Below are 26,279 nucleotides of genomic sequence, written 5' to 3'. Positions count from 1 at the left end.
CTGCACTGAAGATTTCTAACCAGGTGAGCAGCATCACATCACACATTTGTGTTTTAGAAAGAAAATTCCAGTTGCAGGGAATAGGAGGGCAAATCTAGAGAGCTAGCACTAATTTAGGGAGCTTTGGAATAACTCAGGTGAAAAATAAGAATTGTCTGAATTAAAAGATTTGTGAATCAAAAACTTTTATAGAGGGAGACTTATAGAACGTCCTTACTAATTGAATGTGGGGGGCAAAAGTTTTATAGAGGGAGACTTATAGAACATAGTTCCTAATTGAATGTGGAGGGCAAGAGAACTGAGTAAACCTATTTTTTAGGGTAATGCTATTACCCTTAGGAGAGGTTACTTTGAGGCTTGATATGTATTAATCCCTGTAGAGAATTCAATTGGGATATGGAGGGAGGAAGAGTTTAATACAGTTTCAGACATCTTTGGAGTGACTTGATTGTGGATTTTAAAATTAAGAGGGTTGTCATCTGTAAAGTTCAAGTAATGGACACATTACCCTGACTGTAAGTAAATATAAATGGACACATTCCCTGACTATAAGTAATAGCTGAAGTTATGGAAGTGGAAGAGTCCTTCAAAGAGTGTGTGTAGAGTGGAACCCAAGTAATTTCAATTCCTAAAGAACAAAAAAACGTATAGCTTGACACTGACTCTAATTAACAAGAGAAATGGTAGTAAGTGAGGAGCAATATGGAAAACTGCATATCAGAAACAGAGCAGATGGAGTGTGAAGTAGGTATAAATAAAACCTGGTGAATATGCAGGGAGGTCAAACAAATGTGGTTTGCAAATAGCTTATTGTGTAGCCACAGAGATACATGCCAATTTTACCATGAATGTTCTCAGCAGACATAGGAGACACTGGGTTCTATAATGTTTGAAAGTTGAATATGGGGTAAAAAGTGGAGAATGTGTAAACAAATTTTCAGTACAGTTGAGGTGAAAAGAAGATATTAGTATGATGGATAGAGAAGAATAGAGGATCAGTGGACAATTCTTTAATATAGGAGAGATTTAAGCATGCTTAAATTCTGATGAGAGAAAATATAGGGAGAAGTCTGAGGAGGAAGATGGGATAATTAATGAAGTGAGGTCAATGAGGAGATAGAAAGATTAAAAAAGAAAAGACAGTTGTCATAGAGAAAAAAGGACATGCTCTAAAGTAAGAAGAAAAGATGGATGTAAAAATGTCTGTAAATGAGAGTGTTTCTCAAAATTGGAAGTTAAGTGTTTTCTTCTAAAGAGGTGAGCAGGTGAGGGATGGTACACTTTGAAGACTTGGCAATGTTTGAACTAGCTGCCCTGAGAACGAGATAAATGCTGTCTAGGAACATACAGATAGCACTAAACAGTGCTGAAAACCTAGTTGATGTTAAAACCATGAGCTGGTTGTGCAGTCATGGGGTTCTCTTTAGCAATATATGGAAGCTGCTCATATATAGGAGTGAGATCATGGACAGTCAGTTAATCTTGGAACAGGAGTCTCATTACCATGAAAGTATAGCAGATGAGAAGATAATTGACAATTTTGACGAGATATTGGTTGAAATAATGGGCTTTCGTGTCAGACTGGGTATGAAGGAAGTGATGAGCAGATAGGAGAGAGGGGGAGAAGATAGAACTTTTCCAAAAGTAGCCACCTCAAACAATTAAAAAAAAAGAAAAAACAGTTTAGTGAGAGAAGACAATGAAAAAGAAAAACTTGAAAAAGAAAAATGTCATCAGAGAAGTAAATTTTGGTAATTAAAAGCTTGAGGAAAGACAAGTGATAATGATGACAGTGTCTATCTGGACACTGATCATGTAACCAGGGTATAACAAAGGATGACAGATATTCTAGAATTAATGAGTACCAAAAATTACAAACAAAATTTGTACCTAATAAGGATTCTCTTTCATTACAGATACATAATAAGGATTCTCTTCAATCAAAGTCTCTGTTCTATTATCATGCACATAAAAAGAGAATTTGAAAAAATATATATAATAATCCCAAAGGTCCCCATTTAATAAAATGTATCACTTGTTTTCAAAGTTGTTTTCAAACTTCCTAGTTTGAAAATTCCTTTCTTTCCTTCCTCCTCCCTTCCCTGTTTCCTCCCCTCCTTCCTCCCCTTCTTCCTTCCTTCCTTTCTCCTTTCAATCTTTCTTCTTTCCTCTCGTTCACATTCTTATATTTTGTAGACATGTTGAGTACCTGCCATATGACTACAGTCCTTGACCTCGAGGGGTTTACAGTTTAGTGAGGACACAGACATATAAACACACAATTATAGTCTAGTATAAAGCATTTTTTATAGAGTTATGGACTACTAGTTCCATGAGAGAAAACTCGTAATTCTTTCCCTAGAGAAGTCAAGTAAGCCTTTCCTGAGGGAGCTATGTTTGAGCCAAGTTTTGAAATATGAATAAGAAAGTCATCAGTCAGAAAAGGGATAGGATGGAAGGTCTTGTACTGGGAGAGAATAGTATGTAAATAGATACAGGCTCTGATCAATCATGTTGTGTAAAGGGTACTATCACAAGGTTGGTCTTCCCCTGGTATGGAATACCAATAGAGGAGGTATGAGAAATGATGGACATTTCTAAAATGTCCATGTAAAATGGTGGACAGAGGGCAAATTACAGGGGTTTTTATACTAGACCAGGTTTTTATACTAGACATCGTGAAAATTTTTTGGACCTCTAACAAAAGTTCAAGCAAAGAACTAACATGATCAAGTTTGAGTCATAAAATTATCATTCTTGATGCCAAGTAGACTATATTTCCAAACAAGCCAAGACTGGAGGTTAGAGGTATGAGATAATAATGTTGAAAAAGTAATGACAGACACAAATTAATTTAGGAGTTAAATCAGTTACAAGGAACTGAATTCCAACATAATTTTAGGAATGGGATAGGGATTTGACAAAGTGATTCTAAATTTATTTTTAAATGTAAGTGTGTGAAACAAAAACTATGAGAGAATTATTAAGGGAGGGTAACTTGGAGGTTGGAAATTATACTGCAAAGTTAAATTATTTAAGAATGACTTATTAGCAATTGAGTAGATCAAGAGCTCACTGCAACAAATCAGTTCCAGAAAGAATGTGTAGCTATGAACTTGAGTTATAGAAGTTGTTTTATATTGGGGTTGACAATTCAAACAATTGGGAAGACAATAAAAGGTTTCTGGCTGAGAAAACAGATAAGACACAATATGTGGATATTTTGTCCCTCCTAAGATTCTAGCACAATAAAAGAAACCAAGTGAAAAAAGGAATGCATCTATAAAACAGAAGGGAATAAGAGAAAGGAACTCTTATTGAGATGAGAAAATTCTCAAAATTTTTACAAGATTCAGAATGAAAGGGAGAAGAGTGAAGGATAAAACATGGAGAGAAAATTAGACCCTGTAATATGCTACAAAAAAGTCTGCAGAAGAAGTAAGAGCCAGTCTGTACTACGAACTGTGGGGCATTTTGATTTAGAGTCAGAAGGCTTAACTGCAGAACATAGCTGAGCAGTAGGGCTGAACACGGGAATGGTGCCGAATTTAAGGTCAACTGCACAAATCATTACTTATGACCCACATCTCACACCCTGAATGCACGTACTTGGAATTTGGGCAGTTCCGTGTATCCCCATGTAATACTCTTCATCTTCTCACTGAGGAAATTAAACCCAGATTTGGGGAAAGAAACAGTTTCACCTAATTCTGGAAGGAATGAAGATAAGGCTTCAAATGTCTGTGAGAAAATGATTTTCAATCTAGAATTCTATACCCAGACAAGCTGTTGTTAAAGGAGTAAGAGAGAAAGCTATCTTACACATGTCCTGACTCTCCTAAACTCACCCCGCCCCCAAAAATCTATAAACTGAGATGAAGTGTGGCTACTATGAGCTGTATTAAAAAGAGCAACAATTTTGAGGACTCTGCAGCAGGTCTAGAGAAAAATGGGTCCTTCTTGAAACAGGTGGGTGAATTCTGGAGAAGAAAACATTTACATGAGTGTGTGAGTGTATGGTAGAGGTGATACCAGGAGCACTGAAGAGTCCAGTGCCTACCATTATTCTGCACAGAGCCAATATTGATAATGATTTTTGGTGATAAGAAAAATCAAATGTATGCCAAAAAACATATTACTTTTAAGGGTCCTTCCACATAGAGTAGTTTATGTAATTCTTTTGTTTGTTTTTTAATTTTATTTTTTCAGTGTTCCAAGATTCATTGTTTATGCACCACACCCAGTGCTCCATGCAGTACATGCCCTCTTTAATCCCCACCACCAGGCTCACCCAACCCCCCACTCACCTCCCCTCCAAAACCCTCAGTTTGTTTCTCAGAGTCCATAGTCTCTCATGCTTTGTTTCCCCCTCTGATTTACCCCGATTCACTTTGTGATTCTAATACTTAAGTATTTTCAACACTTCAGGTGGTCTGGCAAATATCTTGATGCACTATTATCTGAATTGATGAAGCATTATAGTGCATATGTGGTTCTGGAAAGTGTCCAACTAGTAAATCTGATATCATGCCATTTTCCAATAGATCAAATCTTACTCAAATGTCTCTTGGGTTGCTAGCAACTTTGGAAACACTTGTTTATTTTTTAAGTATCTTTTGGGGAGGTTGCAATAATAATGTTTTTCTTGCTTACTGGTTTTCATTAAATGGCAGAACGTGTGGTTAACTCACTAAGATTTGTAGCTGTATTTTATGACTTCATATTCAAAATCATGTACTTAGCGATTTCTTTCAGAAGGCATTTGCCAAGACAGTGACCAAGCACCATTTTTTTCTTACAGAGAAACTCTGACACAAATCCACTCAAATAAATTAGTATATTTAACTTGACTGGCTCATTTGGCCAGAGTATCAAGATGACGTGCCAATGCATGAGGTAATTTTTATGGCTGCTATTAAAAAATTGTGATGAAGCATTGTTTTTATCTTAGTTTTTTCAGAAGCCAGCTTTCCTTTCTCTTGTCTTTCCTGTTGGCTTCTCGTGGAAAATGGTGCAATGAGCTGGTTTGCACACCACCTTTGTAGACTATTAGTGGTGAGTGGAGCCTGGGGATGTTGAGAAAAACATCATGCAATTAATTTAAATATAATGGCCTCTATCACATTTTATTTTACCACATATTTATATTACCATTAGTCTTATTATTATGTTTTTTATTTATTTTTATTTGTTTTGTAAACAGAGATTTGGGGAAATTACTTACATAAGTCAGTGTTTTACCACTGGTTTATCTTCCATTTAGGGAGTGTGTGTGTATGTGTGTGTGTGTGTGTGTAATTGGCTTCCTTGTGTTTTCACTTTTTAAAATTGTACTTTTTCAATCCTAAAGTAAAGGATATTATGGAATTTTACACATATGTTGTACTTTAGAGGTTATTTTCCCCATGTCCTTTCTTTTAATTAAAAAGCTAAGGAAATTTTTGGAAACTGATTAACACGAGGTCAGGACTAGAACTCTAGTTTCCTGGTTTCAACTTATGCATTTCTCCATAAGTATTTTTTTTCAAGTTCTTACATTGCAAAAACTATTGTTCAGTGTTTTTTAAATTTTATGTTAACCTTGTTATTTATCTCTAAGATTAGCAAAATAATAGCTCAAAGTTTTGAAAAAAAAATATTATGTACTTAGCAGTTTAATGTTCCACGTAAATATATAAGTATGTCCATTTTTTTTTAATTTTATTTTTTATAAACATATATATATATATTTTTTTTTCCCCCAGGGGTACAGGTCTGTGAATCTCCATGTTTACAAACTTCACAGCACTCACCATAGCACATACCCTACCCAATGTCCATAACCCCCCCCCAACCCCCCTCTGCCCAAATTTTAAAGGTTTTACCGTACCACAAACACTACAGTCTTTAATATTTTAGGCCAAAACAATTGGTTGAGATACCAAACATTAATTATCACTTATCAATATAAGAAAGTTCATGAATGTGAAACCAAGAATATTGGAGTCAATTTTTTTCTCACAGAACTTACAGAAAATGGAAGACATAACAGTTTATAATATCATATGGGGCATACTTAAAAATATATTCACAAGAGACCACCAAAATATATTATGCATTTTATACATGCCTCAGGGATAGTTTAATAATATTTGATTAACTGAGGATTTAGTACAAAAATTCTTTCTGGATGTTATATATGAAAGGACTGGAAATATATGTGATATTTTAATTTGGTAATTTCAAAGCAATTCATTAGCTATATATTGACTATATAATATCAGCAAGATACTGTCTAGGAAAACAATTTACAGAGTATATGAAATGAGTTTAAACATCTTCTGCTTTTATAATTTAGTCACTAGAGCTTGTACACTGAAATGGTCTTTCTGTTTTAAAAGTGTTCACCATTTAGATGAGTTTTAAAATACAAATTAATGAGATGAAGTCTCCAAAGTAAAGTGTCTTCTTACAAAGACTAAGTAAGTACATTTCTCCGCTCCACTGTGAGGTCTGTTTTTGCCCTTCAAAAAGCACTAATCCATGTGATTGGTTTTATATGCTTAGAAATGAACTGCTATCAAAAACTAGAATAATTTTACTGTTTGTAGCTCAAAATGTAGAGACAACTAAATTTGTACTTATTGGAGCAATTAACGTATTACAAATCTGATGAGACCGCAGCTATACAAAAGAGAAGAGAGCAAGCAAATGATTGACATGAAACTATAAAGATAAAAATGAGACTATTATTAGTGTTATGCTATTTCTAAAATGAATTATTCCCTAGTCCTCTCAAAAAACCACAGAGTTATGGAACTATCATTTGAAATTCATTCACAAGAGCTACAAAATTTACTAACTACTGCTAATGTGGTTATTAGTTTTTTTTATCCTCTTTCTCTGTATACACACACACACACACACACACATTATGTAGCCACTTATGATTCTGTACTTTAATATCATTTTTACTGTGTACTACATAAAAAGAATGTTTTTTTAAAAAACATTTTTCTTATTTAAAAAATAAAATTTTCATTTTGAATTTTCAAGATAAGATTTTTTTTTAAAGTTTAGAAAAAAAATGTATTAAATTTCATTAAATCAGCATCTTAGTGCTGACTTTATCCTGAAATTAAGTGTATCTAGTAAGCATGAAATAGCCTTCCCACAACCATTATTAAAATAAGGTGCAGATATCCATCATAAAATATGTTTTTTACTTTCCTCATTTAAATATTTCAGCATATATTGTACATATGTATACACTGTCTACATTTATAGCAATTTGAAATTTGTAATAGAAGAATAGATAATGATCTTAGTTGTTTCATTTTAATTAATTTCATTTTTTTTCCACAGTCCTAGTCCATCAAGCTCTCTTCTTAATAGGACCATTTTCAATATTCATTTGTAATTTCATTTTCCCACTGTGTTAGCTATTTCCTAAAGTAAGTTAAGCACATGAGGGGGTTATACTTGCTCTTTTGTTTTTCTACAGCACAATCCAGTAAGTAGATGCTCTGTTATACAACATAGTCCTCATGTAAGTTAAAAAGATGTACTCCTTTTTTTCCTAAGGAATTTTTTTAAATGCGAAGAGGTAGCTATATTCAGTTAACAAAATATAACCTATTGTAAGCAGTTTTGTTTCTGACCTTTTCCCAGTCATCAGCTGATAATGACTTGAAATTCAGAAGAAAATGAATAAGCTTGGTAGAAATGCCTTCTCTCTGTTAGGTATTCTTTAGCACTGACCCATTTATGAAAATTCAGCTGTTAGTTGAGTAACCTCTATAGGAGAAAAAAGATTTGTTGAGCGTCAACTGTATACCACCAGGCATTGTGTTTCCCAGTTTTCAAAGTTTATACCTTTTACAGTTTACACTATAACTGTTTCCTACCAATAATCTTCAAAAAATCCACATTACAATATTTTACCATTTCTGTTTCTTTACTTTTTTTAAGATTTTATTTATTTATTTGACAGAGATCACAAGTAGGCAGAGAGGCAGGCAGAGAGAGAGAGAGGGGGAAGCAGGCTCCCTGCTGAGCAGAGAGCCAGATGTGGGGCTCAAACCCAGGACCCTGAGATCATGACTGAGCTAAAGGCAGAGGCTTTAACCCACTGAGCCACCCAGGCGCCCCAATTTTTTGTTTCTTTAATACTAATGCTCTTTTGATTTTTCTCAGACTAGTAAAGCTAAACAAGGAGCAATTTTTTTTTCTTAAAAAAGAGTGATTTTGCGTTAAGATTTACTTTTTAAAGTGTTTAGGTATATGCAATTAAGATCTTATATAAAAATATGTCTAATTAGAAATATACAATACAATGACAAAGCAATGGAAAAGCCATAGAGTGTAAATAATGGTCAAGGCAAAAAATAAGAAATGTGACAATTTTTTACAACAAAAATATCTAAAATTGATTTTTAAATTTTATACATACCTATATGTTTAATAAGGAATATGTATACATGACCAAAATAACACATGCACAAATACCTAAAATTTATGTTTTAATAGTCATGATTAATAACTAGTATATTGTATTCTGTAAATATGTAGTTGTTATGACCACATTAGAACTGTTTAGTTTTACTGTGGAGTCATGTGATGAGATATATTCTTCTCTATAATTCCAATGATATATCTGTGCCACTTCCAAAAGAACGCTCAGAAAAATATACATTTTTTTCTTAAGTTTCAATTTCCCATTTAGGAAAATGAAGTCAACTTTAAATATCTTTATACTCCTTTCATCTATGGAGAAGGGGAAGAGGGACAGAGGCACAGAGTAGCTATGACACATATGTCCTTCAGGAAAAAAGATTTTGCACCAGATGGTAATTTTCACATGTAACCAAGAAAAGAAAACCACTTTACCCACTAAAGGTGGGTGAAGGCAGGCCAGCTCACTCTCTATCTCAAAATTCCAGGGAGGAAAGTTTTTTTGAGAAGCCAAACTGAAAAGACTATAAAGGGGGAGGTGGGGGAGAGTTAAGTAAGCACCTAGAAAATGAAAAGTCCTTTTCAATTTGAGTTGTTTTTGAGGGAATGTAGAATTTTATTAGTTTTGAACATTTAGGGGTAAAGCTAGTGTAGAAGTTAACAATTTTGAAGAAAAAAGTAATGAAGTAATTATAATTATTTGATACTGCCGCCACATCCAAGAACATAAGCAGTAGGTTTGTATTATATATGTCATAGATTTTTTTCAAACTTCATTTTTATATTAAATCATTGTTTGTTTTACAAAAATATCTGTCCACAATGAGAAGAGAGTTGGTTTTCCTCATAGACTGAGAAGCTGTGAACTAATTATTTAGGTTCCTGGAGAAGAAAAAAGTTCACATTAATATCAAAAGTTGGTAGATATTCATTTGTAATAAAAAGTATGCCTTCTTTTAATATTAGGAAAAGGCCAGTAAGAAAAACTGCAGATATTTGTTTGTTTGAAGATATGAGGGGTCAGAGTTAAGGGGATTCAAACATAAGGATGTGTTTCCCTTGAAAAAGGTGAAATTTTAACTTGAAACTGAGTAGGATAGTCATGAGCTTTGGGGAAGTAGGAAGAGAGGAAAAAATATAGGATGAGTGCTGTTAGGAATAAGGAGATGAATAGGCCATAGCCGAAGGTCTCAAATAAGATAGCTATTTTAAAAAGAAATTTTTAGTAGCCACAATCTACTTTCCTCTCCAGTAATGTTCAGCAGCTCAGGTATAGAAAGTAGTTGTTTTGATTAATCAGCAGTTGACATTTTGCAAAGAAAAGGCAATGGAAAAATACAGAGTCCTCTAATAAATGGAGATGTGCTGAGGGTGGAGATTGAGAGGTTGTTCTATGCAGAAATGAGGGGAAGTTATGAGTGGACTGGTTAAATGGAATGAGCACTGAAGAGAAGGCCTTTTTTTTTTTTTTTTTTAATACAGCTGGACAAATAATTGTCTGAAAGCAACAAAGGCTAGCTAGGAAAATGAGGCCACTGCCATCAGGACGTAAGGCTTATGAAGTATGAAAGAATTGAACCAACTCTGTTGAAGAAAGCTACCAGGGAAGCTGAGGCTTTGAGAGAAGGGGAGGGAGGCTCCTACCTCTCAGGGAAAGCAGAGAAGGAGGGGAAGAATGTGACAAAGAGGCTGAGGGCATTTGAGAGTTAATCCATGTTGAAGGGGGAGGGGAGTTTGGGAAGGACAGTGGCAAGAAAAATGCAGGAAACTAGCACTGGACAGCATGACAATTTGACAATAGGTGAGCAAGATTGTGGAGTGAATGATTGCACTAGGTGCAGAGGCTGAGATGAGAGGTCCAGATGGCTGACTTTTCTGAAGGTTGTGGGCTGGCCATTCTTTTTTTTTTTTTTTTTTAAGATTTTTTTTTATTTATTTGACAGAGAACACAAATAGGCAGAGAGGCAGGCAGAGAGAGAGAGAGAGAGAGAGGGAAGCAGGCTCTCCACTGAGCAGAGAGCCCGATGAGGGGCTCAATCCCAGGACCCTGGGATCATGACCTGAGCGGAAGGCAGAGGCTTTAACCCACTGAGCCAACCAGGCGCCCCAGAGCCTAGCCATTCTCCGTGAGATCCTAGATAGAAGTCTCTGGTCAGTGTTCAGTCAGCTACCGTTCCTGGTCAGTGTTCAAAAAGATTAACATGAAGAGTGGTCTTCTGTCATAGGTCAAGTAAATCCTTCAGCACTTCCTACCAAAAGCCTGGTGAGATAACCTGGATCATTTTCAAGCTAAGAATTGCAGAAGGTGCAATAGGGCTGTTAAAATATTGACTAGGGCTACTACTCCTTGAATCCTGGATAACATGGTAGCTGTGAAACAGACTGAGTTGGTAAATGTTTGTTTTCTTATATTCTGTGTCAACATGGCATATAGACAATCCATGTAAAACAGGGTCGAATTTATGCAGGTGCAGGTTTATAAGGAGAAACAAAAAGAGAAACAAAGCTATCCAGCCTTGCTTTATATCTTAAAAATAAGAAAGTCGTTTGTGAAAACAACATGTCTGACTCACTTGATTCTCTTAATGTTACTTTGATAAGAATTTTAAAGATACATTTGAAACTTTGAATCACTAACGAGATCATAGAAGAAACCTAGACAGTGAGAGATCCTTCTTTGTGAAGCCGAAGACTAGGAACAGATCAATGCACGCTATGAAAGGGCATAAATTACTGTGGACGGTTTTTTTGTAGGTAAAACACAGGATGCCAGATAGTTAAAGAGAGTTCAGGCCCACTGATCATAATCTGACTATTAGATTGAAAAGCCTTTGAATCCAGTTTATCAAGGAAGAATGTGGACATGTTTTGAAAGAACTTAGCTAATTTATGGATACTGCCATACATCACACTTTGGGATTTAACCTTTCAAAAGCAGGATTGCATATACAAAATATCATGGTAATAATTTTGCAAATAGTAGTTTGGAATTGGGGATTCTGAATCAAATTATTTTAGAGTGTTCTTCGGTTTTGGAGAGTTAATTAGCTATTGTCTCTGGAGTTATTAAACTCCAACGGGGCATAATTCTAGAACCGTGCTATTCGAAAAAGAATTCAAAGAGAATTCGTGACCAGATCTTTCTTTTCATTGAAGTCATATGAAGAACACAGTGTTCTGAGCTGGACAAATGCAAAGCACAGTTACTTCCACTGGCATATTTTGTAGTCTGGTTTTTGGTGAAAATAAAATGTGGAGCTGCTTCAGAAACTTAATTCTGTTTTTTTGTTGTTGTTGTTTTGTTTTGTTTTGTTTTTCCAGTTGACTCTTGTAAGTACCACTTGGCAGCATATTGAGAGTGAGCAACCTGTCTTTCTGCTACACACATTCAAGCAGTCACATCAGGTTTCACGTCAAGTCAGATTACTTGGAAGGTAGAAAATGATAGAGTTGTCTTTTTTTAAATTCCCTGGTTTAAAACACAAAAGCAAAACCTTCATAGTGTTAAGATCATAAAAAGTACTTAGGTTATTATTGTTAAATCCCTGCAACATTTTCATCTATTTATTTAATGAATGGGTCATATATGGTGCCATTTTTGTGTGAAGTGGGGTTTGTGTACAGTAGCTTTAGATAATTGATTTAGATGGGAATTTATCACTTAAGGATGTCTACCTTGTTGATGGGAAAAAAAACGAAAAAATTAATCAGTGATATTGGCTGCTTGATCAGAATGTTGAATCAAGTCACACTTCGATTTAGTCTACAAGCTGCCCTTAGACAATTGGAAGTTATGGCTATGCATGAATTAGATCAGATTTTTCCTTCTTTGGTTAATGTGTCTATCTATAGATGTATGTACTCCGTAAGGGAATAATTTTCTCACTCCAAATCTGTGAGCAAGATTTTAACAGAGCCTTCAATAGTTCAGCAACTAGTCAATGAGATGAGTACGCCTATCAGAGTGTATTAATCAATAAGAGCTCAAGAGACAATCAGTTTGGGCCTAAACACTCTACATATTCAGATATATATCTAAAGTTATACTACATACATTATGATGTTCTTTGGTTGGGTAAATAAATCAAGATGGAGATACATGGATTTGACAAATTGAAATTAACCTCTGATACTGACCAGTGTCAGGATAGGTGCCTCTTCCAAAGTCAGATTTGGGATACTCCAAGAAGTAAAATTACTTTTGAACACAGAATGTTAAAAGACCAAAAAGGGAGACTGCCCCTGAGCATTGTCTAAATAGCAGAGTTAGTACATAAATCTAGCACTAGTACTGTATACTAATACTATGATGTTGGAAATAGAAATAGAGAATAGGTTTAATTTTAGGGCTTATTTTGTTACAGTAGGAGTTCAGTAACCACATGAAAACAAAATGAAACAAAAAATGTATTTCTATTATGTTATGAAAGACCTTATATCACCATTAACTTCCTTTATGAAAATGGTGGTTATGCTGCTCTAGAAAATGTTTAAGAATAATAGGATTTTCTTAAAGGAATTGTTGAATTACAGCGTGTGCTATCAATTACTATAAATAATCTCTTAAAATCCCACAAAAGAATCCAATTGCTCACAAAGAAAGTGGAAAAGCCATTAAAGTCAGATGTATTAAGAACGAGACCTAATTCTCTATAACATCCGGACATCGCTCTAAAGTCTCATAATTGCAAGATTGCCCACATGCTTATAATTAATTTATAGACTTTGGCAGAGGGTTTCAGATATTGTTTACTTCAGATAATCAGGTTGGGAGGTGATCAGTTCCTTGTTTGATCTACAAGCTTATATTCTGCAATTTTGCTCAATTTCACACTAATGAAACACTTAGCAAAAAGACATTTGAACCATTTTGTCAGAAAATATTCAGATAAAAATTTATAGGGTTCAAGCACCTAAGAAAAATGTTTAAATCCACGTTGATTTTATTTTCCTACTTTAGTAGTAGAAACCATTTTAAATTTTTTTTGTATTGCCTTTAATAAGAAATTATTGATGATTTTTTTGGTATGATTTCTATTTACAAATTGAGTGACCATGAGCTATCAGAGGGAATAACATCAAGAGGACTTTTCTGTAGGTTTGCCAAATACAAAACCAAATTAAAAAATAACTTAGAGGCAGGTCACCTGGGTGGCTCAGTCCGTTCCTCATCTGCCTTTTGCTCTGGTAGTGATCCCAGCTGCAGTGCTGAGATTGAGCCCTGTGTTGGGGCTCCCTGCTTGGTGGCGAGCCTGCTTCTCTCTCTGCCCCTCTGCTCAGCCCCTGCCCCGCCCTATTCATGCTCACTCTCTCTCTCTTTCAAATAAATAAAATCTTTTAAAAAATTACTTAGAAGAAAATAATAATTCTCAGTTCTTTAAAATTAATTGTTCTGTGCATAGCTCTCTGAATATAAAAATACATGATCTGTTGCCTTTAAAACCTAGGACCCCAATCTTAAAAGGAATTCAGAACAGTTTGTATATTCCCACAAAGAAAGTGGGAATTTCTCACTGTAATTACTGTGTCAAAAAGGAAGAGTGTTTAAAGAAACTATTAATGTCTAATACAAATGTATCAAAGTGAAAAATATTTAATTAACATTTTGTAAAAGCAAAGTCCCACCTGTCCTGTCATTATACCTTTACATACATTAGTATGTGCCTCTTAAGAATTATGGATATTTCCTTACAAAGATATAGTTTATAAATCAAAATGTAAAATTTGCGGGTTTTCTTTTCCATTTCTCAGACAATTTCTCAGTACATAGTGTCCTCATTACTTCAAAAATAGACCATCCTTTTGGTGAATTATACAGTTGTGATTCTAAATATTTCAAAGTATTGTTTCTTTGTGTATTTATCCATATTTATTAATTTTATTAACTCAGTAGACTTTTAACAATTAGGAAATCAACTTTATTCTAGAATGTAGGTCTGCTCCCGAGTGAGTTTTGTTATTCTAGAATAGGCAAAATATAAGCAGAAATTAGCAGTTGAGAGTGATATATGAGCTGTTAAAGAAAGGATTCTGGTTCTGGTTTTATTTCTTACAACTGGATGGATGAAAACTTATAGATATCAAGCTATATGTAAGTTTACACTTCCAGAATTATGATAGAGATGGTTGATTTGTCATAATTTCTGAGCTTCCTGAAATAATCTTCCCTATAGTATTGGATTGCATGAAAATATAAATGAGAATGGTTCACTCGTAAGGGAAATAACAATTTTAATTTTTAAAAAAGTGTGGCACAGTTGTTTTTTAACCAAATTCAGAGACCTTTTTATCTCAAAGTCCATTGTTCATGTTCAATATATACAACAAAAGAAGCACCTACACTCGTATAGCTAGCTATAAAGTTCACTGCAGTTAACATCTCAGTATTATTTTATATTTTGAAATTTATTTTTGCGATGATTTTTCAGTCTGTGTTTTGTTTTGTTTTTTGGTCCTCCAACAAATTTATTAATTTAAAAAAGGATAGAGAAGCAGAAAATAGAGTCAAACCTGTTAACTTGTTTTAGAGCAACGTTGCCAAAATATGCAGAAGGACAGTAAATGAAAACCGTCGGCAAAACCAATGACCTTGAAAGCATGACCCATGCAATTAATGTAGTTAGGTTATCTCTGTTTTTTGTGGAGAACCCCCAGTTGGTGGTGGTACTCATAGAACAGAGTGCCACCCTCCACGTCAAGTCAAGAAATGTCATCTCTATATTTGTAAAAGTTCTTCCCACATTTTTATTAAATCGTACTTGCGCTACATGTCTACTGACATTGGTGGTATTCTTGACTTTAACGGAAATTGATGATAAGCATTATAAGGATTGATTTTATATTTTGGTCAACAGATTTTCCACATGACATATGACCTTGCCAGTGCAGTAGTGAGAATTTTTAACCTCATCGGCATGATGCTGCTGCTGTGCCACTGGGATGGCTGTCTTCAGTTCTTGGTACCACTACTGCAGGATTTCCCACCAGACTGCTGGGTGTCCCTGAACGAAATGGTTGTAAGTAATTCGTATTCTTTTACACCCTACATAATCCATGTTTTGCCAGAAAGTTCTAAGGGTATGCTAGAATGATCTAATTTCTTCTCCGAAAACGTTCGGAGAAAATTTTGCTTTTGTGGATGTAAAATCAAATGTTCTATCGCTTTTTCTGCAACTACATTTCATTTACGTGAAATGTTTCTGGGGATGTGTATGTTACAGGATCTATTTTGAGGTATCTTACTCTGTGTATATTGAAGACATATTTTATTTCAAAGCTACATGTACACTCACATGTACATATAATTGTGGTACAATGCTCATGGTACAATGTTCTTCCAAAACTGCCTATTGCTTAGAATATCTCCTTTTTTTCAACTTGATTTTGGCATTTACTGTTCTTGAGACATGCAATTCTAGGTGGTGTTTAAACTTGCAGAGACATGTACATCAGTATAAATGCAATGAGATATGATGTGCATGATCTTTTCGCTAGGGAAGACAAGGAAACATTCATGGAAAAGGTAAAGCCTTTATTTACTTTTAATTTTTATTTATTTTTAAATTTGGGTATAGTTGACACATAATGTTACATTAGTTTCAGGTGTACAGTTTACCCTGAAAGATATTTACGTATTTAAAAATCTGTGAAGTATAAGTTTGATTTATTTAATCAAATATATTCATAGTCACATTTATTTTTAAGAACATAGGTTTTAAAAAGAGAACATGTGTTTTGATCTATCTTGTACAATACTTACAAAGAAATTGGAAGTAAATAATGGATGATAAATTTTATGAGACTCTCACAAAATTTTAACCTTGGCATAAATCAAGTGCCCTCTTTCTTCAAAATGTTCCATGTTAATTTCTGGGCTTATTATTGTAGAATTGATATGGACATTTTAATAACATTTATTTTTTCTTCTAATAACTATAGCTCAGGCTTTGTATTTGAAGAAAAGAGGAGTTTACATTACACGTTAAGAGGTCCAGTCTTCTTTCTTTACTTTCTTCTGGCTGACTTATTTTCCTCCCTCCTTCCTACTCTCCCAATTTATTTTCCTCCCTACTTCCTACTCTCCCAATCCCTGACTTCTTTATCCCTTTAACTCCTTTCCTTGAGACTTAATATTCACCTGGATCTCTCCTTCATTTCATTCATATCTGTTTAAATGTCACTGCCTCACTGAAGCTAGTGTATGACCACTCTGTTTAATACAGTACCAAACTGGTTAATATTTTATCTGAAAAGAATTTAATAACACACACACTTACTTGTTGTTTCTATTTCTCTGTGTCCTCTACACAAACTGTCAGTTCCATTAAGTCAAAGAATTTGTCTGTTTTGTTCTTTACTTTATGGTAGTGCCTAGAAGAGTGCCTGACATAGTAGTTTGTTGTAATCTAACCACCTTTATTGAAAGTTCATTTGATAAATACTGTATTTGTGTTTCCCTACCTAAAAAACAAAGCAAGGTGCAGGTCACTTTTTGAGTCTATGAAGTCTTCTTAATTATAGATCTTTCTTTTTTATTTATCACTGAAAGAAAAAAATGTGAAGACATTATTAAAATATTTTGGCGGGGGTGGGAGGAAGAAAAAGCCACAACTCTATAGTCTAGCTATTAACTAAGTGTGTGGTATAAAAACACTAACACTACTGTCAAAAGATGATTCATCGCTGACACTAACTACTATTTAAGTTCGCAAATAATTGTTGTTTTAAATTACCCTGAGGTATCTTTCAGAAAAATAGGTATTATCTTTATTAAAAGAGTAAAGGGACTATTTTGGGGTATCCATAAAGTGCATATAGTTGTGTAATTATAATATATGGGAATATACTTCTTAATATATCTAGTGCTAAGCACATTTACTGAAGAAAATTTTTATATCTTGATCATTTTTTAAGTGTGTCTACATGGGTTTGCTTTGTGTGTTTGTACTTAATCTAATGTGGTCAAATTTTATTATATCCTAATGTTATACAAAATACCTTTCCTGAATTTGCAAGTTTTTTTCTTGCATCTTTTCTGAGGGGCAGGTTTACTTATGAAATTGGCTTTTACTTTCTTTCACATTTATTTAACATTATTTTCATGTTTAACTTTAATGTCAAGGGTAGGAAACAGTTAAGTCTATGTTCAACTATAAAGACCAGAAATATATTATGAATATTAGTGATATGAAGGAGATAACCATAAAAAAGACAATTTTTGTATCAGTTGAGGATCTCCATGGTGTCCTTTGACCTTGTAGATATTATTTTCTATCTTAAAGCCATTGAATTCTGGAAAACCTTCCATTACAGCAAAACAAAGCAAAGTGTATTTACATAATAAGGGAGTTATAAAGAAGTAAAATCCAATGTAAAAAAAAAACACCCTCCATGTTATCTATCTTGCTTACTATATATGAACCCTGGTGCTTTGAAATATGCTCTTATTTGATCCTCATAGCAACAAAATGAGGTGGAAACTATTATCCCCCATTTTACGTTCAGAAATCTGAAATTTTTAGAGGTTAGTCTGTTTAATAGCACACAGGTTAGTAGATGAATAGAACCAAGATTAGAATGCCTAGGGTTGCCGGGGTGGCTCAGTGGGTTAAGCCTCTGTCTTTGGCTCAGGTCATGATCTCAGGGTCCTGGGACTGAGCCCCACATTGGGCTGCCTGCTCGTCAGGAGCCTGCTTCCCCCTCTCTCTGTGCCTGCCTCTCTGCCTACTTGTGAGCTCTCTTTCTCTGTCAAATAAATAAATAAAATCTTAAAAAAAAAATTAGAATGCCTAGCTATCTGACTTCATAATTTCTGTTCTAAACCTTAGAGTATCTTGTGTTCTGTAGATTGTAAAAATTAGTTAAGAAAAGTAATGACAAGAAATGAAACCTGTTGTCACAGCACTCCGGTTGCCGTAGTAAGTCATTCAAAAATCAGCATTTGAGCTCTAACACTAAAAAGCAGCAAGATGGATATGAGATGTAGATGTAGAAAAGCAAAATCAAATTCAGAAGGCAAAAAGTGAGAAGCCAGGTCAGGGTAGATGCAGGACATTGTATTGATCATAATTAGGTATGTGCTTGACAATTCTATGACGTTTGACTTTGATACTAAATAATTTATGGTTAAGATTAGGGTGTTGGGTGAATTCCTTATTCCTTTTTTTTCATATTTCGCATTCATAAATGATTTATATCCTTAAGTGTTATTTTAAATCCTCCTTACCATATTTTCATTTATATGTATACATATATCTTTTTATATGTATTTTTAATATTTTTGAGACACATTTGCATTTATATCTATATCCTTATCTGCATATCACTAGCTAGTTATCATATATGTCCTATAACAGGAAATCCAGAGTAATGCTATGACTATACTATATCTGTCACTGGTGATTTGTTCAATATATTTATTCTTAACTGTTTCTAATCTGCCGTTTCTTCCGTAGAAATAGCTTCAGTTCCTCTCAGCGAATTCCTTTGCAGTCTTTATAAATTCCTCATTGGAAGAATTCTTTAAATGCTATTTTTTAAGAGTTAATCACTAGCACATGGTAGGCTACTTGAATTGATGAGGTGAGAGATACTGACTTGACAAATCTGACTTAAACAAGGATTAGTCGTGCTTCTTTTGTGTTGAATATTTCATTCAAGAAATATTTGACTTATAGAATTCTGTCTGAATAAAAATCTTGGATTGGCCAGATAATTAAAGTCTAATAAAATTAGTTCTGAAAATCTTTTCATTCTCATATTTTGTGACTATGTTTCTAGACATAGCACACTAAAACTGTAATAGTTCATTTTTGAAGTGATTAGCAGTGGCTGTTTTGGTTTAAGTCATAAAATCATGAAATACTCATTTTAAAAGTCTAAGAAAATGAAATTTATGATACATTTGAACACAGTATTAATTTTGACATAATTTAAGGAATGACTTTGCAGAAGGATTTGCAGCTAACTAGTGCATTCCTATAGTAGTGTGTCTCTAGTTTTTTTTTTTTTAAGATTTTATTTATTATTTTGATAGAGAGAGTACAAGCAGGGCGAGCCACAGGGAGAGGGAGAAGCAGACTCCCACTGAGCTGAGAGCCTGAGGTAGGATGCTGAGCTACCCAGGCACCCTATAGTAGTATTTCTCTAATGAAAGTCTGAAGATTGACTCTCAGGGAGGCAAAGGTTTTCTCCCAGCAATCTTGTAAATGTATAAATATATGTTGGTGATAGTTTGAAAGGTTTCAAAGTAAACACATTATGAATCTACAATCATCTGAATGACCTAAATATGGAGTCTGGATTTGCTTTTACAGTTGAAGTACATTGTGCCATATAAAATAATTCTCACTTAATAGGCTCAATAATTAATGATCAATTTATATCAAATGAGGGCTAAGTGACATCATATTGAATGCTATACAGAATTTTCACCATAGAGTTGTATTTGTTTCAGTAATATAATAATCAAAATAATTTGAGCCAATTCAAGTGCCATTTATTATAATGTTTCATTTTGTTGTGATTTGAAGGACTGTATGCATTACTTCATTTTGAGAGATGCCTTCTAGAAGGCAGGCAATATGTTTTATCAGTATTTACATTCCCACAGATCCTATGCCAACCTTGCATATGTTGCTAAATAAATACTGTGTTTATACTAAATAGGTAATCATCAAAATTATTTAAAAATTATATGTAAAGGGGTTATTCTGTTATGCATTTTAAATGTTCTTCCTTGGATAGTTTTTGCTTTAATAATTTGTACATCAAATTATTTCTTCAAAGATATGTGATCACTTGGCCAACTCATGAGCAGTATAAGAATGCTCAAAATTCATGAAGTTTATATGAACCATACTAAGAATATCAGAAAATAAGATATCTAAATGTCTGAAAGGATCTAATTAATATTTATGTGGAGAAAACAAGAGATCTGATTGGAAAATCTAGATTACTACAAAATTTCACTTTCATCTGAAACAGTGTATCTCGAATTATTAGTGTGTTACTAATAACACTAATAACCAAATGGTCACACACTCCACATTCTCCAGATCCCTTCCTCTTGGATGGGGTCCTCTGATGGTTATGATCAATGGGCTCTGAGTGGCAGTTTCAAATTTCACTTACAGGTCTAAGCATTGAAAAGCTTTTTTTTTATTTTTTTGCAATCCTCCAGATGTTTTTTTGCCTCTCCAGAGGCATCCTTTTAATTTGTAGCCCACAACATAACATAGCTTATCCTGACTCATTTAGACAATAGAAAAGGGATGGAAAAATCTGGCAGAATTGAATTTAGAGACACATTTCAGAATTGCCTTCACCATTAAAACTTTTGTGATTTTAGGCAAATCACTCAATTTTCCATAGTTCAACTGTGGAATGAATGTATATTACTTATTCTTTCATTTAGGTAATTTGTTGAGTGCTTGTTTTGTGCTAGGCATTATCTTAGGCACTGAACGTACACTAGAGAATGAGATAAAGTTTCTGCCCTCATAGTGCTTACATTCAAACAAGCTTTTATTCGTACCATTTCATTCTAGGTACCAAAAACTATACAGAGATTTAAAATTTTGATTTTTTTAATCTAAGGGAATAGAAAATTATGTGCAAAAGCCCTTAACATGAATTTGAATTAAGGCCTTTGAAATGTATGTACTGCCCAAACTTATAAACAAGGGGAAGAGTGCTAGCTAGATCCTGCCCTCTTTCTTGCCTTTCTACATACACTTGGAAATGTAGCCATTCTTACAAAACTTTGTCTTCCTGATTTAGCCCCCCAGAGAGCACTATTTTTTTCTAACTCACACACTGGTGTGCTAGTGGCAGCACTGCATGAATGGAAATAAAGTCTATGAGGAGTATCAACTAAAGGTGGAGAGAGACAAAATAGGGGGGCATTTATTTTAACTAATATCAGCTGGCTTTGGATCAGGAACCTTCAACAAAGAGTGGAGATTGAGACATGTTAGTCATGTCTAGCTCAAAAACTGTAATGATCAAAATAAGTGTGTGTTGGAAGGGGGGGCTTAGGTAGAAAGAGTTGTTTATTAATATCTCCTATTTCAAGCCAATTATTTTGGGGGGAAAAAGATTTATATTGTTTACATGCATATCCCCATATACAAGAGGAACACTGAAACCGATGATGACTAATTATTATCTATTGATAGTCTAGCAAATATATGAAGACAAAATTAAAATAGCTTCACTTTTTGTTTTACAAGCCCAATTAGCTAGTTAAGTAATGATTGATTGAAACAATATAACCAAGATAATATAATCAAGAATTAAAAATACATCTCTCCTCTCTTGAGGTCTGGCAATGTATTTTAGATTTGAAATTCTATAAATTAGAAGTTGTATTATTATATTACTGACTTTTTAAAAATAGAGAATATCTTACTTTAAAAGAATTTTTTAAAAGTCCTAACAAAGGTAACTAATTTGCTGACAAGTCACCATGTAGCTTTACAGGGAAAAAAATGCATTCATAACTCTTATAAATTATAATAACAAAGTAGGTCAGTGGCCTGCTGAGTGTTGTGATTCCCCTTTGCCATCCTGTTTCTGCCCATTAGGAAGGCCAGCCTGGTGACTGCTCTTTTTTGGATAGAAAATCAACCTAATCACAAAAGTGTAGCAGTTCACATACTATATTGTTCGTTCTCAGACATGTATTCTTCTATGGGAATGAACATATGGAAATAAATCCTAATCTGGTATTTTGTTTTCAAATGACATGTGATTTCAGAAAAACTTCAAAATGAATGATAATTCCATAATAGAGAGGATAAAGGATATTACTTATAATTGTCTATGGCTATGTTAAGTTGCTCTATCAGTAAGATAGATCAGTAAGACCAGTCCTTAATTTGCAAACATGGTTTTCTTTTTTCTTATATAGACTCTCTCTTAAATTTAAAGCAGTGAATGGTTAAAAGAAGCACCATTCATTCAGTTACCTTATCTAACAAGAGACACCTATTAAAATTGGGGAAAGATACAAAATATCTTGCAGTCCACTATTTTCTCCAAATGTGAATGTTATAAAAACTTTTGTGAATGTATTACAAAAGTACATGTATCATATTATTTCATCTATTCTGAATGAAATGAAAACATATTCATTCCCATTGTACAGATGAAAAATCTGACTCAGAATTATTACCTGGTTTACATAAAGTCAGAGGCAGATAGTGTAGGAGCTGGTAATAAAATCCCTATTTCCCTTTGAGTCTGTGCCAAACTTACTGTAGATTCTACTTCATGGATCCCAAGGAACTTCAGCCATTATCAGTTTTCAGTTCCTGTTAATCAACTATATATTGTTTGGAATATATATGAAAATACTTGAAAAACTCATTGCATTTTGTATGTATATGTTGGTTAAGTTTTCTTCTTTTACTACTGCCATAAATCCAAAAGAATCTGGTAATGAAATTGTATCTTTCCACTATTCTAAATTTCTCACTTATTTAGATTTCACATGAGATATATTGTTTTAAATTGATGGAGGTTGGAATAAAATGGTAACATTGTTTTCAACCTGGGAATCAATGGAATAGCTGATTAATTATTTCTCCTGTCTTAGTTCACATATGGATACATGGACATGAGGCAATTCATATGAATGTCCCCTCTTTCCAGAGAGACCAAGATTATATCTCTCTCTTTTACAAAAAAATAGAGACTTGCATAGACCTGAACTATATAGGTTATATAACCTACATTCAGATAATATTCTGGACAAGTTATATAGTCACTTCCCAGAGTGGAGGGCTTTCTACAGTTTTCTTTCTTTCTTTTTTTTTTTTTTTTTTTGCATCCCATTCCATCTTTTTTTTTTCCTCCTCCCACTACCACTGACCTAAATATGCTACCCCAGAATATGTTGCAGAATCAGAGGTGACATGAAGAAAACCATGTGATAAGTGACGGATGTAAAAAAAGAATAGCAAGAACATTTTCTAAATCTTAGCATGAACATTTTCACAGTCCCATTATATACCCCATCATTTTTGAGAAGTATTTTGTTGTTTTTAAAGATGTAATATATTCTGGGAATGAGTAATTCTATGAAAAAACTGAACTTGGCTTGTGAATCTTTATTTCAGTTGTTTTACATATATTCTTACAACATGCCAACGAATGTAGGCAAGTTATCAGATAAGATCTTAAAAATATGTACTAGCATCATTGGCTGGCCTTCTCAATGCTCTGAGGATATAGCGATGGGTCCAAAGTGACCAACATTTAAATACTCTTCTGATATTGTCAGCCAGGTGCCTCAGAAACATGGTTCCATAGAAACAAGATTTAACCCCTGATTCTGTTGTACAACTTGCTATCTCATACCCCATGCATAGAGATATGAGTACCTCCATCTGTGGACTGTAAACATTTATTCTAATTGTATAAGCTTAATAGTGATGAAAAATTGGGAGACCTTAAGAATTTGCCATCTTATTTTTATAAGTCATAAAAAGATATACAATAACAAATCATAATATATTCTCTACATCCCATTAACATTTTCTAGGGCATATCACAAATTTAACAAAAATTTTTCTATAAATATATTCTTAAGATAGAAATAAATATGAATTAAAATGTCTACTTATAATGTCCAGCAAAGTAATTGATATGTAGATACAGAGCATCTGTTAGTCTTTACCATTGTGATCAATGTGATAATCTAAGATCCTGATTCCTGCAAGTTAGGAAAGGACTTCCAGTAGAAAAATCTTTAATTCCAATTGTATTAAAATGAAGACATAATTCAGTTAGACCATCTCAATTTGCCACAAACTATGTTTTTCTCCTTAAGATAGCTTTTTAAAATTTTTTTATTATTTTTAAATTTTTTTATTAGCATGTAATGTATTATTAGCCCCAGGGGTACAGGTCTGTGAATAGCCAGGTTTACACACTTCACAGCACTCACCACAGTACATACCCTCCCCAATGTCCATAACCCCACCACCCTCTCCCGACCCCCCTTTCCCAGCAACCCTCAGTTTGTTTTATGAGATTAAGAGTCTCTTATGGTTTGTCTCCATCTCGATCCCATCTTGTTCCATTTATTCTTTTCCTACCCCCCAAACCCCGACGTTGCATCTCCACTTCCTCATATCAGGGAGATCATATGATAGTTGTCTTTCTCCGATTGACTTATTTAGCTAAACATAATACCCTCTAGTTCCATCCACGTCGTCGCAAATGGCAAGATTTCATTTCTTTTGATGGCTGCATAGTATTCCATTGTATATATATACCACATCTTCTTTATCCATTCATCTGTTGATGGACATCTAGGTTCTTTCCATAGTTTGGCTATTGTGGACATTGCTGCTATAAACATTTGGGTGCACATGCCCCTTCGGATCACTACATTTGTATCTTTAGGGTGAATACCCAGTATTGCAATTGCTGGGTCATAGGGTAGCTCTATTTTCAACTTATTGAGGAACCTCCATGCTGTTTTCCAGAGTGGGGTTGCACCAGCTTGCATTCCCACCAACAGTGTAGGAGGGTTCCCCTTCTCTGCATCCTCGCCAGCATCTGTCCTTTCCTGACTTGTTAATTTTAGCTATTCCGACTGTTGTGAGGTGTTATCTCATTGTGGTTTTGATTTGTATTTCCCTGATGCCGAGTGATGTGGAACATTTTTTCATGTGTCTGTTGGCCATCTGGATGTCTTTGCAGATATGTCTGTTCATGTCCTCTGCCCATTTCTTAATTGGATTGTTTGTTCTTTGGGTGTTGAGTTTGCTAAGCTAGATAACTTTTTTTAATTATTGCATTTGTTCTAAAGTCAGCCACTGATTCATATTTTTAATAATTTGTTACAGAAAACTATAGGATGATTAGGAAAAATACCATTTCACGTGGTACCCATTACTATTCCCCCACTTTTTCCAAACTAAAATTAAAACATTAATGCTCCATTAAGTGATTGCTACGTCCTCTCTAGCACTTTTGTAATTCTGCTCTCAACTTGGTTATCAATTCTTAAGGAAAAAGAAAAAAAAAGTTTGATGCACTAAATATTAAGCAAATCAACTTGAAGTTTGTAATAATCTACATTTATGGAAACTATTCTTCTCAGGGTACCTTTCCTTTTCAGTCATCAGTGTCATTATTTATCTATAATTTATCATTTTTTAAAAGATTTTATTTATTTATTTGACAGAGGGAGATATCACAAGTAGGCAGAGAGGCAGGCGGGGGAGGGGAGGAAGCAGGCTCCCTGCTGAGCAGAGAGCCCAATGTGGGGCTCGATCCCAGGACCCTGAGATCATGACCTGAACCAAAGGCAGATGCTTAACCAGTTGAGCCACCCGAGCTCCCCAATGCTAAGTTATATTCTTTTTTAAAAAAAACTATTTTATTTGTTTATTTGACAGAGAGAGAAATCACAAGTAGGCAGAGAGGTAAGCAGAGAAAGAGGGGGAAACAGGCCTCTGCTGAGCAGGGAGCCTGATGTGGGGCTTGATCCCAGGACCCTGAGATCATGACCTGAGCCAAAGGCAGAGGCTTAACCCTGGGTCACCCAGGCACCCTACTAAGTAATATTTTTATTAAGATCTTTTATTAATCATCTAGTAAGTAAGCAGTATTTTTATGTATGTATTTCTGCCAAATTTTTTTCATAATAACCTATTATAACCTCTTTAACAGTTGTAACTTCTATTATGTACCTAATATTTAGTATATGTAATCGGGTATTGTTAGTTGGTTCTTCATGCATTTTTTTGTGACATCCATTCACAACCATGCTCAGAAAATTGTCTTTATTTGGTCATGAAGAATGAATTAGTTACAGTGTCAATTTTACG

At 34.2% G+C, this 26,279-nt stretch overlaps 1 protein-coding gene across 1 annotated transcript in view; it reads left to right on the top strand.

Annotated features, from left to right (window-relative positions):
* HCN1 (hyperpolarization activated cyclic nucleotide gated potassium channel 1) overlaps positions 1 to 26,279 on the top strand; it is a 393,328-nt gene that overhangs the window by 198,101 nt on the left and 168,948 nt on the right. Inside the window, exon 3 of the mRNA XM_032851441.1 lies at positions 15,288 to 15,449. Within this exon, the coding sequence (XP_032707332.1) occupies positions 15,288 to 15,449 (162 nt within the window). The remainder of the gene's footprint in view (positions 1 to 15,287; positions 15,450 to 26,279) is intronic.

This window comes from Lontra canadensis, unplaced genomic scaffold (genome assembly GCF_010015895.1).
Source record: "Lontra canadensis isolate GAN:19392208 unplaced genomic scaffold, GSC_riverotter_1.0 scaffold5, whole genome shotgun sequence".
NCBI lineage: Eukaryota > Metazoa > Chordata > Mammalia > Carnivora > Mustelidae > Lontra > Lontra canadensis.
The sequence above is the reverse complement of the archived record's forward strand: the minus strand, read 5'-3'. Positions and strand labels throughout refer to the sequence as shown.